Source organism: Vulpes vulpes, chromosome 6, assembly GCF_048418805.1.
Source record: "Vulpes vulpes isolate BD-2025 chromosome 6, VulVul3, whole genome shotgun sequence".
In the NCBI taxonomy this organism is placed as follows: Eukaryota; Metazoa; Chordata; class Mammalia; order Carnivora; family Canidae; genus Vulpes; species Vulpes vulpes.
In genome coordinates this window covers 121,710,888-121,726,347 of record NC_132785.1, presented here as the reverse complement: position 1 = coordinate 121,726,347, position 15,460 = coordinate 121,710,888, and the positions used below count along the sequence as shown (strand labels likewise).

The 15,460-nt window shown below is 51.1% G+C and overlaps 1 protein-coding gene across 1 annotated transcript; it reads right to left on the bottom strand.

Moving 5' to 3' along the window:
* Nucleotides 1–4,821: 4,821 nt before the first annotated feature.
* LOC112907357 (putative serpin A13) lies at nt 4,822–14,657 on the bottom strand. Its single transcript, XM_072760483.1, is given in 4 exon segments — nt 4,822–4,949; nt 13,352–13,783; nt 13,786–13,888; nt 14,583–14,657. Coding segments are annotated over 4 exon segments (738 nt in total).
* Nucleotides 14,658–15,460: the final 803 nt, after the last annotated feature.

Genomic DNA, 15,460 nt, shown 5'->3' with positions numbered 1-15,460 from the left:
TCTGCTTATGGCAGCTTTTGTAATGTAGCAGTTTTTTTCTTTGTATGCATTTAAACTTAATAATCTTCCAAAAAATGGTTTTGGGCTCTTATATCTTAGTTAGAGAGGCATTCTTCTCTCTAAGGTATTAAATTCTCATGGTTTTTTTCTAGCACTCTAAGGGCTTAATTTTTTACCTTTAAATTTTAAATGTCTATGAAATTTATCCCACCGTATGTTGTGAATGCAACAGAATAAGATTTTTTTTTTCTTCAAGAGAGACACACAGAGAGAGGCAGAGACATAGGCAGAGGGAGAAGCAGGCTCCCTGTGGGGAGCTTGGTGAGGGACTTGATCCAGGACCCTGGGATCATGACCTGAGCCAAAGGCAGACGCTCAACCACTGAGCCACCCAGGCGCCTCCAGAATAAGATTAATGGATGCTGCAATGCTCATTCCTCATTCATGTTATGCATCCATTCTGTGTTAGCTCTGGGCTCTAGGACTCAGGCAGACAGAGCGTCATTGGTCACTGTGGCAAGAATAGAGAGAGATGTGGTGAACCATAATTTGGCTCTTAGAGACTTCCTCTTGAAAGAAACACATTTATGCTCACATTCCATCAATCAGAGCAAATCACATGGTCAGAAGAAGAGAAGAACTGGAATATTTGTGAATAGATTCAATGATTACTATAAGAGTTATGGATCTTTTCATTTCCAGATGACAACTTAACACTCAGCTCTATTCAATGAATAATCCACCTTTTCTTTACTGATCTGAAAAGCCTTCTTTATCATGATTTAAATTCTATTATGTATGTTGGATTATTATAGATTTTCTATTTTGTTCCAATGATGAGTCTGCCTGTAAATGCACCATATGGTTTTCATTGTATGTTTTATAATTATTAAATTATTATTTTATAATTTATACTTTGGAGTTTTAAAAGATATTTTGCTTTCTGGTAGGGCTAGTCCTCCTCCAGTACTCTCTATTTTTTGAGAATTTGACTATTCTTGCTGGTTTATTTTTTCATATGAATTTTAGAATCGTCTTGTTTAGTGACCAGATCCTGTTGGTGTTTTTATTGAGTTCCCATTAAATTTATATATTAACTTGGGAAGAACTGACATTTTTATGATGCAAGGCCTTCCTGCCCAAGGCTGTGTGATGTGTCTTTGCTTTTGTTTGACTCTTCTTTACGTTTATAGCAGCATTGAAGATTTTCTTCCATCTAGCATTAACATGCTTCTTGGCTTGTTCCCGACTATTTTGTCATCATGTTGCTGTCGTCTGAACAGGGGCCCTTCCTTCTTCTCTCTCCATCTCCTCCTCCCTTTTTTTCCCTCCATATTCATATGCCTGAAAATTATTGGTTCCTCCAGCCTCCTTCACAATTATTAAATTGGAAGCAAACATCAGGTGGGATAGACATGACCCATGTTAACGTAAGCGTGAGTTAGAGTTGTTCACAGATAATTTTTCCCCTGTGTTTAACCTCTATAGATCTTAGGACTATGAACTTGAGCGATAAGGTGGTTATTCACAAAGTCAGTTTATTTGAAAAGTTGGCAAGATGGAAGCAGGTTAATACCAGAGAAAGAAATGCACCTTACTTCACAACTCCCAGCTTCAGGCACATCGGGCATCTCTCAGGCAGTGAAATGAAGGAGAACATCCCTGGATCAGACACCTAAACACAGTGCTTGAAGCCCACTAGGTGCTTTATCAAATATTTTTGGAATAAAGCTGAGTCCAGCCATGACGTGTAAGCACCAATTAGCTAGAGCAGTGGTTCTCAACTCGGCTTGCCCGTGAGAATCACTAAGGGAGCTTTCGGAAAGCACTGATACCCAGCCCTGTTTCAGACCAATGATGCCAGAAACTGTGGGAGCAAGGCCTGGGTTGGTGGGGAGTTCCACACCTTTCAAAACTTCCCAGGTGATTTTCTTGTGCAGCAAGGAGGAGAACCACCATGTTAGACCAGTGTTGTTGCTGAGCAGATGAGGTGTGGGGAGTGAGAGACAGTGAGGTGTCCATGCTCAAGCTGAGAACTAGTAGTAGTGTCTCCGGGGTCCCCAGCCCAGAGAATGGGAGCTCCCGAGTATCCCAGGCCCACATGCTCCTTAGTGTTTTGGGGTTAGAACTTGTTTTACCCTGTCAGCAATCCCAGGGTAAAGGCACTGTGTTATCCCCATGACGTGGGAAGCCAGTTCTGCAACGTGTCCAAGGTTATACAGCTAAAAAGGTCAGAATTTAGGAGAATAGCCAAGTCTGCCTGACCCAGAGACCCAAGCTCCCCAGATCAGCCTCTTCCCTACTCTGGCTGTGAGGACTTGGGGCATTGCCAACGACTTTTCCCTCCCTGGGGGAAATAATAAGTTATATAACATGTCATTAAGAACTGTTTACACTTTAAATATTTTTAGCAGTGTCAATTGAAACCTTGCTTCAAGAACAGGGAGCAGAACCCACAGCTTGGGAAGGGCTAGGGGTCAGTGCATGCCACCTGCTGACCCCCTCTGCCCCACCATCCTCTGGCCTGATCTCCATGGGGGAAGCTTTGTACTTGAAAAGCTTGGGGATAAATGCTCTAATATTAGGTGCTGAACAATAAAAGAGGAAAAGAATGAGAAAAATTTGTTATTTGCTCATGCACCGGGGGACAGTTAGATGGTTTTCATGTCTTGGCTGTTGTGAATAATCCCACAGTGCACATGAGAGTGCAGACATCTCTTCAAGATCCTGACTTCAGTTCTTTCGGATATATACCCAGAAAGAGGATTGCTGAATCATAGAGTAGCTCTATTTTCAATTTTTTGCTTTTTGATAATGGCCACCTTACAAGTGTGGGGTGACTATCTTACTGTGGTTTTGATTTACATTTCTCTGATGATTAGCGACACTGAGGATCTTCTCATGTGCCTATTGGCCATTTGTAGGGCTTGAATGTCTATTCAAGTCCTTTATCCGATCTTTAATATGGATTATTTGCATTTTTTGTTTTGCTGTTGAGTTGTAGGAGCACCTTACATATTTGGATATTAACCCCTTATCAGATAGATGACAGTCTTGCAAATATTTTCTCTCCTTCTGTAGGCTTCCTTTTTTATTTTTTAACCACATACATACAATGGAGTATTATTCAGCCTTAAAAAAGAAGGTAAATCTATAATATGTGACCACATGGATGAACGTGGAGGGCATTACGCTGAGTGAAATAAACCAGGCACAGGAGGGCGAATTCTAATTCCACTCACACGAGGTATAGAAGATAGCCAAACTCCTAGAAGCAATGAGTGGAATGGTAGTTGCCAGGGCCTGAGGGGAGGGGGCGTGGGGAGCTGCTATTTAATGGATAGAAGTCGTAGTTAGGTAAGATGAAAAAGTCCCAGAGCCCCGCTGTACGATCTTGTGCCTAGAGCTAATGGTACTGCATGTACACTTAATTTGCTAAAAGGGTAGATCTCATGTTAAGTATTCTCACTATAATAAAAAAAAAAAGGGGGGGAAGAATTCAGCTGGATCTCCTTACCTCGCACTGCTTTTCCTCTAGAGCTGCACGTGAGTTTTTTGTGTTTTAGTGTTGCCAACCCCAGATCCAGCCGACGGAGCCACCCCCCCCCCACTTAGGGAGGGCCTGGTTTTAAGGGCCACGCCTTTGGGGCTCTCGGGTTACCCACTCGGCCTCCCCTAACAAGCAGATGGGCATCTGGGGTATGCATGTGCACCGACCATATTGGACCACTTTTCTCTGCCACCCCTCCCCCAGGCGCAGGGCAATCAGAGGCCTGGATGCCAAGCCTGGTTTTGGGAGATTTTCTCCAGCAGGCTCCTGACCGCCCCTGCCCACCCCCCTCCTTCCAATCCTGGCAGCTGCAAGGGGACCTCTAGACCTGCTAAGTGACGGGGCTGTAGGGGCCAGGGGGGCCAGCTCCGAAGTGCCTCTGGAAACAATTTCTTCTGCTCTGCTTTGGGAGTCTGTGAAATTTTGTCTCCTGTCTCTCTCTCTCTGCCTTTCTCTGCCTCTACCTCTGGGGTTCGGCCTTCCGGCTCGCCCCCAGCCTGCCCTCTACGTGGGCACGTGTGTAGACGTGTCAGACAGAGGGTGCTCTGCGTTAACGCCTCTCCCCTTGACCTCAATCTCTCTCTCTCCTCTGCTCCTCCTGGGGGAACAGCCTGGGTCTGCTGGGATGCCAGCTGGTCAGGGTCCCCCATTGCCCCCCAGCCTTGGAGACAAGTGGCTCGGACATGGTCCCTTCTGCTGTAGGCATGACAGGTGGACACTAAGACCAAAATGCCTGAGAAGGGGGATCTGGGCTCAGGACAGGTGTGGAGGGCACTGAAGGCTTTGGAGCAGACATTGCTTCCCTTTGAGAGCTTGGAGCTGGAAGTTACTGAAGCCTCTGTGTCCCCAAATGTTCCCCACTGTCAGGGTGGTGGTGAGGACTGAATGAAGGTATGAGACCAGTGTCACTCTGGTCTCCATTTACAGTTGTACTTGCTCACCATACAACAGCTACTGGCTGGCACCAGGATGCCACCTAGCACCTTCTGACAGGGCCACCCTGCCTCCCCATCGTCCTCGTCAGGCTAAATCTGTCCTCGATTTGCCCTCCGTCATAGCTGAGGTTACTCACATTCTGCCCCAGTGTGCACAGCAACCCCGGTGAGCTCCTCAGGGGCAGGGTTTGTGTTACGCTGCCCTGTGTGCGGCAGGATGACCTACCCCAACATGGCCTGTGCTACTGGCACGCGTGCTTGTCCCAGAAGGCCGACCAGCTTCAGCGAGCTTCCTTGTTGCAGGAATTTTGTAGCCCAGGACCAAGAGCCATGTGGCTAGGCAGCCAGAGAGCCCCTCCTGGCCTTGGTATGGTGGACGTCTGAGCTCACGCTGAGGCCTTGGGTCACGTCATCACTGGGGTGAAGGTAGGGCTTGGGGCTTGGCCAGATCAGCTTCCTTAAACCTGAAAAGGAGAAGTGGGTGCATTGAACAGGACACCAGCACTTCACTCCCTTGCAGAGGCCAGGGGCTGTCAAAGCCTTGGAAGGTGCTGCTCAGGGGTGGGTGGAAATGGTCCAGAGGTGGGAGCTATGACCTGGGATCTCCCGGGCCCCTGGAGGCCTGGACGAGGAGCGACCTAGCAGGGCCTCTGAGGGGAGAGCACCACTGAGAGCCCGGCAGGGCCTGGGGAAGAGCCCCAGGTGGCTGAAGGGGACTCTCCACCAGCCCCAAAGGATGGGGCTCAGAACAGATCTCACCCATCTGGGGAGCTCAAGGGACACAGCATTGTTGACTCCAGAGGTGGGGATGCGAGTCACCCCTGCTGCGTCTGGAGCCCCATGTGGACATCACCCAGCAAGCATTCGCCACGCCAAGTGCATTGCCAACTCTGACTTCCAGCACCGCTCGTGTACTGCTCTCTTAGGGCTGCCGGAGCAGAGGACCACAAGCTGCCAGGCTTAAACCAAAGGAACTGTCTTGACTCACAGTTCTATAGTCTAGAAGTCTCAGGCACAGGTGTCAGCGGGGGCCACGCTCCCTCTGAAAGCACTAGGGGACAATTCCTGCTTGTCCCCCGGCTTCTGCTGGCTGTCAGCCTCCCACACGGCCGGCCTCCCTTCTCTGCCTCCATCTCCACACGACCTTCCTCTGGGTCTGTGTCTCCTCCTTACTCTTAGAAGCACTTGTCGTTGGGCTCAGGGTGACATCTCACCTGGTGACATCTACGAAGACCCCATTTCCACAGAGGTGATGGTGGCCGGGTCTGGTTGTTAGGATGCGGACATACCTTTCCAGGGGCCATCATTCCACTCAGTCTGGGTGGTGATAGCAGAGAGCACTTCCAAGGCTCTTCCCTGGCCTGGGGACTGTGCTCGGCACTCCCCACGTGGTGGGGGGTGCCAGCGTCCCCCGACTCCCAGGTGAGAGAACCTCCAGTTTATAGTGGGCTGAGGGATGGAAGTTCCTAATTTGCCACAAAGGCCAAATATGGATTGGGGGATTGGGAGTCCAGCTCCTAACCATGGAGCCACGCTGGCCCATGCCCACGTGGGTCCTTAAGAAGGTGCAGAGAGAAGCCCTCATGGTGGGCCTCCAGTGCCCCCCTCTCCTTAGGGACTGCTGATACCTGAGTGTAGTCTAACCCCGTCCTCCTGACACAGGTGCTTGGGCAGAGCTGTTGGTCAGACGCTGAGTTTTCTTCTCCGTCCCTCTCTCCCTGGAAGGCTGCACTGCCTCCAGCGGTGGGAGATGGGGAGTTGGGGTCAGGGTGGGTTGCCCCAGACTCTGGTCATCCCTCCCAATACCCCATCCTGGTTGCCCTGATGATTTCCTTCCTCCTAAACCAGGAAAGCAGCCCCACCCACAATACGCCTCATCGTGTGCCCAGGATCTCTGCCCAAGGAGCTCTGGCCCTTCCCTGCAGCCACCTGAGCAGGGGTGCTGATGCCAAGGTCTTGCCTCCCTGGGACTTCTGGGGTCAAAGATCCCATGTTCCCCACAGGGTGTCCTGCAGGGTGGGTTCCTGCCTCTGACCATATGAGTGTACGCCCAGCGCTTGGCAGGCTGTGGGTACAGATACTTGTGGAATGAAGGATGGGTGACCGTTCAGCTGGGAGGGTCCTTCTCCACCCTGGAACCCCTCCTGGCTCTAGGCCTCGGGCTCTGTCTGGCCTGAGGAGTCCTGGCTCTGCCCACACCTTCTTCCTGATGTCACACGTCTATTACTGTATCCTGCCCAGAGGGGACAGGCGGGAGACCCTGGTTACCTCCTAGCAAGGCTTACCAAGGGCAAAGTGCAAGCGGTTCCCAGCTTCCATACGTATCTGGAGCCTGACCAGCTCTCAGGCACGCCAAAACAAACTGCTGAACAAAATGGAAAAATGATACCTTCAAAATAATAGGATTGAAAATCCCGTACACAGCTGCAGTTTCGTGTGACTGGAAATCAGCAAAATACCAAAGGTGACTGAATTTAATTCTGATTGTTCATGTCTGGGTGTCCTGGATGGGCCAATAATGTCTAGATGGGAAATAAGGGAAGACATAGATAATTCACAAATGTTTCTATATTTTCCAAGCCACTTACTGTTTTTTGTCTCCATTCAACAAAATCACTAATTAGCTTGTTATAATAGTGATTCTTGCACAAATTGGCTCTATTGGCAGAAACAGTCTAAAAGACGAGTCTTGAGTATCTTTTGTAAAATCTGCTCAAACATTTCTGAACCCCAGTCCTGTGATCGAAGCTACTTTGTAGCTGACACTTTCTCTCTCTGGGGACTGTCTCGTGGTGGCCTGGAGACCTCAGTGCAGGTCATACCCCAGGGCTGGGCTTTCACCAAAACTCCAGCAGCCAGTACCTTGTCCTAGGGTCATCCTGTAGTGGCCTTCCACTCCGCCCAGCTGCGTGTTTCATTTACCCTATGCGCCGTCGGCCTGCTCGGTATTTTTAAAAATTGAACTGGTTGTCAACATTCAAAAGGGGAAACATTTTCACCTAAAAACCTAGCTTTTTAGTTTCTTTTGAAATTTGAAAAGCCAGCAGCCCTGGGACACCTTTCTGCAAGGCAATTCCAACTGAGGCTGGCAGGAACTTAGGCAGAGGCTGTGGGGGGCACCCAGTAGTCTATCATCCCTTCTTCTGAGAATCCCCAATTTCTGGCCGGGCACATGGTCACCCAAGATGGAAGCAACGTTCTCTGCCTCTCTTGCAGCTAGGGGTACCATGTGTCTGGGGTCTGGCCAATAGGAGATGAGCTGAAGAGAGGGGTGGTAATCACGGGTTGCACACTTAAAGGAAGAGGGTGCCTTCCATTTTTCCTCACCCCTTCCTGTTGGCTGGAAGGTGGAGGCATTGGTGGGTGGTTTTCCAGCAGCCAGGTGAGGACAACCCCCTAGGGAAGGCAGGCCCACCACTTAGAAGAGGCCTGGGTGAAACAGAACCACTAGGTCTGCCTACATTCTTAGGTCAAAGTGTAAAACTTTTTTTTAAAAAAAGATTTATTTATCTGAAAGAGAGGGAGAGAGTTGGGAAGGGGAAGAAGGAGAGAATCTTCAGGCAGATTCCCCGCTGAGCACGGAACCCGACTCGGGGCTCCATCTCATGACCCTGAGATCATGACGTGAGCTGAAACCAAGAGTCGGACACTTAAGCGACTGAGCCACCCAAGTGCCCTGGTCAAAATGTAAATTCTATGCCCTCTAAGAAGCCACTGTCATAGACAGGCCACCCTGTGTGCCACGTTTAGCTGAGGCCCTGCTGTCCAGATCCACAGATCTTGCCACTCCCTGTGCTTTCCCAACACCAAATTCAGCTGATTTCTGCTCCTGAACTCAAAATCTCTGCCTACTGCCCAACCTGGCCCCCAAGTATTTGAGTTCGGAACACCCATCGCCCAATCCTCAAGAAACAAAACTAAGCGAGATACCTATTTTCCAGTACTTTGGAGCTGTTCACCTCTCCTTTTTAGGGGTTCTGGGCTCCCCACTCTGGGAAGGCTGATTTTATGGACTCCTTGGTGCTCACTGGAGAAGAGAGGAAAAATCAATTTTATCTCTGGCTGTAAATGCAAAATACAAAATGAGGCTTACATGGGGTCACACAGCACAGCCCCTGCCCTGAATTCAGTGGAGCTCTTTGCACCTGCCAGCTGCCCTCTTACTGCTTCTGGTTGGGCATAAGCATAGTGAGAGCCAGGGACAGGATTTGTGTGTCTGTGTGGCTCCCTTCTGAGAAGTTGGAGACCAGCCAACATCCCATCTACAGGGACTGGCATGGCCCATAACCCACAGATGGTTACAGACCCTATGGTATGATTAGAAGGGGCAACATGACTTTATTCAGGACGCTTATTTTCACCCAATATGCACATTAATTGGCGACCCTAGAGCAAGCTCTGTCTGTAGACTTCAAAAAAGTATTTCTAAAATTGTACTCAGGCCCACACATGCACTGAGGGGCCCGTGACACTCCTCTGTCCTGAGGACCATACCAGTCCCTCCTTGCATCAGGGGGACGAGAGCATCAGGCACCTGCTACCACAAGCGTGCTCAGCTGACCAGCAGCAGCCTCACAACGCCGGGACCTTGTTAGGAAGCCCAGATCCCAGACCTGCTGACTCAAAGTCTACTTTTTAACAAGATGCTCGGGATTTGCGCCCAGGAACAAGCCTGAGAATCACCAATCTCGCCAAATGGAAGAGAATGGGAAGAGTGTAGGCTTTGAAGTAGAACACTCCAGATCCCAGCTCTGCTACTTTTGAGCTGCCCAAGCACGGTGCATTGTGTAAACTCTGAGCCCCAGCTATGAAAAGAGAGAAATAATATTAAGTGGAACCATGTGAAGTTGCCCTTCATCGTAGGTTTTTGTTTTTTTTTTTTAAAGGTCAAATATAATCAATGTGATATGGTTCAACCAGCACTTATCCTGTTAGGTTGTGGGCATTAGTTTTAAAACGAGATAAAATATAGAGAACGACTGGTACGTAGGTGTTCGCTCCATGCCACAGCTTGATGCCCCCTTCCTACCCTCACCCCAGGTTCTCAGGTTCCCATGAAACCACGCAGAAGAATAGGGTGTGCACAATGTCTCATTGAACCTGATACCTCAACAGAAGCTCCTGGCACTTGAGCAGGGGGTGACTTTCGTGGCTGCGCGAAGCTTGTACGAGGATCCCTGCCCTCAGCCGGCTTCAAGAATGCCTCCCATTTCCCTTCAGACAAAGAGGCAGAGAAGCCCCAGTAGCCTGGTGATGTCTCCGAGGCCACGCAGAGACTTTGACAGTGACTCAGTCTTCAGAGCAGGGACTTTAGGGTGGTCCCCAGCTCTGTTCTCCCAGGACCGTCCAGTGCCTCTGGGGAGCATGATCCCAGTGGCTTTACCATCTTCTCCAGAAAAAGCATGCTTCCTGTGTCCATGTGAAAAGTCCTCATCAGGAAGGGTCGATTAAACTTAGTGCCAGGAGGGGGTGCGGGGTCCAGGTTGGGGTGAGGCCTGGGAGTGACCGGGAGGCTGATGGCGGCAATGGCCTTTGAGCTCTGTCCATTCAGAGTCACCTCAACCTTGTGAATGACCTGCAAGGAAAATTCTGGAATCATTGACTGACCCCATGAGAGGGATTTACCAGGCCACCCTTTTTTTTAAAAAAAGATTTTATTTATTTCTTCATGAGAGACACAGAGAGAGAGGTAGAGACACTGGCAGAGAGAGAAGAAGGCTCCATGCAGGGAGCCCCACGTGGGACTCGATTCCGGGACCCCAGGATCACACCCTGAGCCGAAGGCAGGCACTAAACCGCTGAGCTACCTAGGGATCCCTGGGCCCTTATTTTTATACCATTTTTTTCTCTCTTCTCTTACCCCCACCCATAACCATCCCTCCACCTGCCAGGTCACCTATCCTTTTGTCCACCCCTTAGACTGTGAGACTTATTGTCACTCACATGCTACAGATGCAGGTGGTCTACTTGCTGTGTGCCCTCCAGCCACACACTAGACTCTGATTTTGCTCTGTTTACTGCTCCATCCCCAAACTGAGTCTACACCCGGGACATAGTAATCCCTCGCTCTGGCTCGTATCCCTCCATCGTCACTGCCTGTGAGAGATCACTTGACCTGAATTTGGAGGACTCTGGCTCTACACCCTACCCCACCTGACTGCACCTGGGTCCTCACCCCAGGATGTGATCTTAGAAAGTTGCTTCCCCTCCCAAATACTGCTCAGGGTCCCCAGTGATCTGATAAGGCAGTGGAGGTTTAGAGGTTCAGAGAGGTGTTGTGGCTTGCCTAAGGTCACACAGCTAGGATGGGACAAAGTAAGGGCTCAGACTAGAGTCTGTTTGACCTCAAACCCCACATTCTTTCCCTCACCCTCCACTGCCCCTTTCTGGAATGTGTGTGATATGGAAGCCACAGGGACCCAGTGCTGTTTGAGAAAGAATGCAGGCCTTTGGCCTCAAACCCTGGCTTGACGCTAACTAGCAGGGTGATGCTAACTAGCAGTGGTGACCGGGTGACTAGCTTCAGATTCCTCATCTATAAAATAGGGGCACAGCACCTACCTCGTCAGTTTGCTGCCAGGTGTTGGCATGGCACCTGGCATGACATGGTGCCCAGTGAATGTCCGATGAGAGCGCCATGGGAGAGGAAGCTGATGGCGCTTCAGGCAACGAGCTCCCCCCACCCACCCTGATTTGCCCTCAGCCCTCTGCTTCCTCCTTCTGCGATTCTCTCCCTGAGTGCGTGGCTCTGAGCCTTTCTTGTGTTCTCTCTGATCCATGTCCCTCCACTCCACCCTCCACAGATCTTTCTAGATCTTTCTAGAATGCAAATATCATCATGTTGCTCTCCATGCTTACAGTCTCTGTGCCTTCTCATTTGGCCTCCAGATAGAGTCCCAGGTCCTCAGGGTGGCTTTACAGGTTCTCCTAGGGCCCCAGCTCCACCCATAGCAGGGGACTTCCCGTTCCCAGAGGCTCCAGCCTCTGCTCCCTGGGCTGTGCCCATGTTCCCCTTCAGTTCCTTCAGACCAGGAGCGTCCTCCCCAGGAGGCTTCCTCTGCACCTCCAGGCCTGACTGTGTGCAAATCTCTTGGCTCCCCTTTCCTTGTCCGTGCCCTGGGGACAGAAATGCTGCCTGGATCCCCAGGGGATCCCCAGAGTCTCAGGTGTTCCTGTGCCTAATGAGGATCGAATGCACAGGCAAACAGCAGCTTGCAGTGTTACAGAAGCAGCAGCTGCCAGCTTTAAGGAGGCAGTGGCCATCTTCCAGAAGTTGCCCAGAGACACTGAGGGGATCCCCCGAAACCTGATTTGCAACCTACCTTAGATGTGCTCAGTGCAGGCTGCTCCTGCACACAGGCCTCTGCCCATGGGCACGCCTGGGAGGGGCACCTCTGCTCCACCGGTGCTGGGAAGGGAACCTTTGGGGAAATGGAAATCGAGTTCTCTGGGGAGACCGAAATTGGTTTGCCGTTGAGATCCCAGGAAGGCCCGCGGCTTTCACAGATGCCTCCACTGCCTCTAACCCGCCCCAGGAGCTCAGGCTTCTCACCCGCCTCTCCGAGGGACAGCCTCCAGAGGGCTTTCTAAAATGCACACTATCCTCTGTCCTGGGATCCCTTGGCCTCCCCTAGTTTTAGGGTCTGGAGCTCCGGCTAATCAATGTGCCACCCTGGTCTGCAGCAGAGCTAGGACCAGAAACCGGCCTCCAGACTCCTGGTCCACTGCTCCCTTTTGGCCCCATTCAGATACTTTCAGGGAGGCTGTGGAACGGTGACAAAGCCTTGGGAGGGGGGAGGGGTGACAATGCCTTGGGTGTGGTGGACAGTAGAAGAGGCCATCACTGTGGTACAAGCTGCTGAGAATGTAGGTGTGGCTCTGAAGACTAGGCCTGCCTGGCTTTGAGACGTGGATGACCTAACTTCCCAGCTTCCTCAGTGTTCTCATGTCTCAAGTGGTCATAACATTGATCTGGCCGGGTTGCGAGGAGAATCCAACACAAATGAAATATGCACCGTGCCTGACATGTACTTAGGGACCTGATACTGGGTGTGTGGGTGTGTGTGCAAACACACATATAACAGATGATAAACATGCACAGATGTGTATTTGGGCGATGCCTTATTGGATCAGGAAAAGAACTTTTCCTCCTTTTAAAAAAATCTGTCTTATCTGTAAGACCGGAATGTTCATCTTAGCTTTGTCTGCCTCCTCCAGGTGAGAAGATCGAATGAGATTGTGGGTGGGAAGAGCCCTCAAGACCTGCAAAACGCTGTACAAATAACCAGCTCTGAATTCACCTGCTGAATGAAGAAGTGTGACGGAGGAATGAGGCATACAGTCCTGTTGGCTCTTTTTGGAGAAAATAAAGGACCTCCCTGCCTTGGGATTCCTCTGGCTCTAATCCATGCCTCCCGGGACCTGCCAGAGGAAGGGAATCATGTTTCTTAATCCAGTGGTTGCTTATAGTGGAGATCGCAGCCCTCCTGAAGCAGAATCACCCGTGGGGGGAAGAGAGGCGAGTTGCTTCAAATGCAGGGTCATAGGTCCCTGACTTAAGTCAGAATCAGACTCTCGCATTTTAAACAAACACCCCCAGCGAGTTCTTATGCACACTGAAAATGCAAAGATCCTTCTTTGAAAAAAACACAACAAGTACTATTAAAGTGGGACAGGTGATGAGTTCCCCATTACGGGGGGTATTCAAGTAGAGGCATCAAGGATTCAGTGGGCAGACACTTATGGAGTGTCCCCTAGATCTAAGTCAGCAGGGGAGGCTTCCCGGGAGCTGTGAGGAGGATGGCTCAGGTGTGCTCGAGCCCCCATTCTGCAAAGGAGATTCCACAATGGATGTATATACTCCTACCTCTGAGGAGCATGTGATTCACGAGCACTGCTGCGGTTTCCGTCCCGAGCTGCTCTGCCCGGGCTCCACACTTCCCCTGGGTCTGCTTCTCTACGTACTCGTGGATGCATTTCTGGGTCTCTGCCGGGTCTCGGCTGGCCCTGAGCATGTGCTGACCCATGGCCAGGAGGAGCTGTGGGTCCGGCACAGGTGGCTTGAGCAGCAGATCCTGGAAACCCTCCTGGATCTCACCCTCCAGGAGCTGGGCCCTACTGGCTGCTGGGACCCCGAGGATGAGCATGGCCAAAGCCGAGGAGACGCTCGCTGGGAAGAAGAGGATGTTCTCTCCAGGGGCATCCAAAGCCAACGGTCTATAGAGCTTGAAAGCAAAGTCCATGCTGCTCATGGAAATTTTGTGGCAAGGCAGGGCAGGCCTGGGAAGGCTGGTTTGCAGCTCGGGTCGACAAGATCAGAAACCTCTTGGTTAACCAGGACGGGACAATGAGCCGCAGCCGTGGGCACGGTGACCAGCAGACACCACCGAGGGGCCTCCGGCCTCTAAGGGTCCTTGGTCTGGAAGCAGGGGCCGGAAGCACAGCGTCAATGGTGACAGTAACGGGAGCCAGTGATATGCACAGAATGTCTGCTCTGGGCCAGGCATTGAGCAGATGCTTCCCGGGCATCACGGGCAAGTCCTCTTGTCATCCTTCCCACGCCCCTGTGCAGGGAGGCACTGGTTTTGCACTCGCAGTTGGCAGACGAGACCTGGAAAGGTTAGGAAACCTGTAGGAAGCCAAGCAGCTGGTAGGTGGTGGGAGCAGGATTAGAACCCAGAGCCTGGGTGTGGGTGGATTCAGGAGGAGATGAAAGGAACACCCAAGCAGCTGTCTTGTGTGAGCAGAAGCGCACATCCCTGCACACCTGCTGAGAGAGCCCTTGGCACCAAGTGCAGGTGAGGGCTCTATTTGCCCCCGGGGGCAACGATCGTGCCTCCTCCACACCTGTCCCTGGGTTCCAGAGGTGCCACAGGTCTCAAGTCAGCTGAGTCTTCTCTAGCTGCCTCCCAGGCTTTGGGACCCCCCCCCCCCCCGACCTTTGAGGCAGTCCACTTTGTCCTTCCTTCCCAACCCGCCTGCTTCCTGCTCACACAGAGAGATTGGGTCTCACCCAACAGCTCACAGCACCTCCTCCAGGCGACCCCTTTTAAATCCCATATCCATCATATCCTGGAATGTGACCTTGGGTGACTCACCCCGCCTGAACCCCGTTGCTCATCCCTGGTCTTGGACTGGCAGGGTGCTCCCGAGGAGAGCAGGCGAGGAGGCATCTCATGGTGCAGGGAGACACCCTGGCAGCCCGGCCTTGGCTCAGGCTCTGCTGCTATGTGCGAGCCCAGAGACCTTGGCCAAGTCACTTTACCTCTTGGGGCTTCTGCTTACCCTCTCTGGGGTGGTGCTAAGAATCCCCTCGTCGCAGGGTTATAGGAATTCGAGTGATCCTGCGCCATACTGCCCTAGCCCAGGACCCGGCTCGGGGTGGGCCCCCGATAGCAGCAGATGCTGTTACCCCAGGAGACCTGCCTCCCTTCGCAGGATTCTGACGGAGATCTCAGTGAAGACTAGAATCTATTTCAGTAACGGTGTGAGCTAACTCTTTGCTCCACTGAGGGATCCGCTGTGATACTTTTATTTTTTATATATTTTTTAAATTTTTTTAATAATAAATTTATTTTTTATTGGTGTTCAATTTGCCAACATACAGAATAACACCCAGTGCTCATCCCGTCAAGTCGCTGTGATACTTTTCAAAAGGTAAATCAGATTTGGGACTCCCGGGTGGCTCAGTGGGTTAAGCGTCTGACTCTCGGTTTCCGCTCAGGTCATGATCTCAGGTCACGAGATCGAGCCCCGCATCGGCCTCCACCATCAGCAGGAAGTCTGCTTGAGACCCTCTGCCTCTGCCCCTCCCCCTACTCTCTCTCTCTCTGTCTCTCAGATAAATAAAATAAATCTTCAAAAGAAAGGCAAATCAGATTTATTCACTTCTAGTTCAAGATTGCCAATGGTCGCCATCACCCTGAGGAGAAATTCTACACTTCTCACCACCTCTTAGGAAGCCCTACGTGATTTG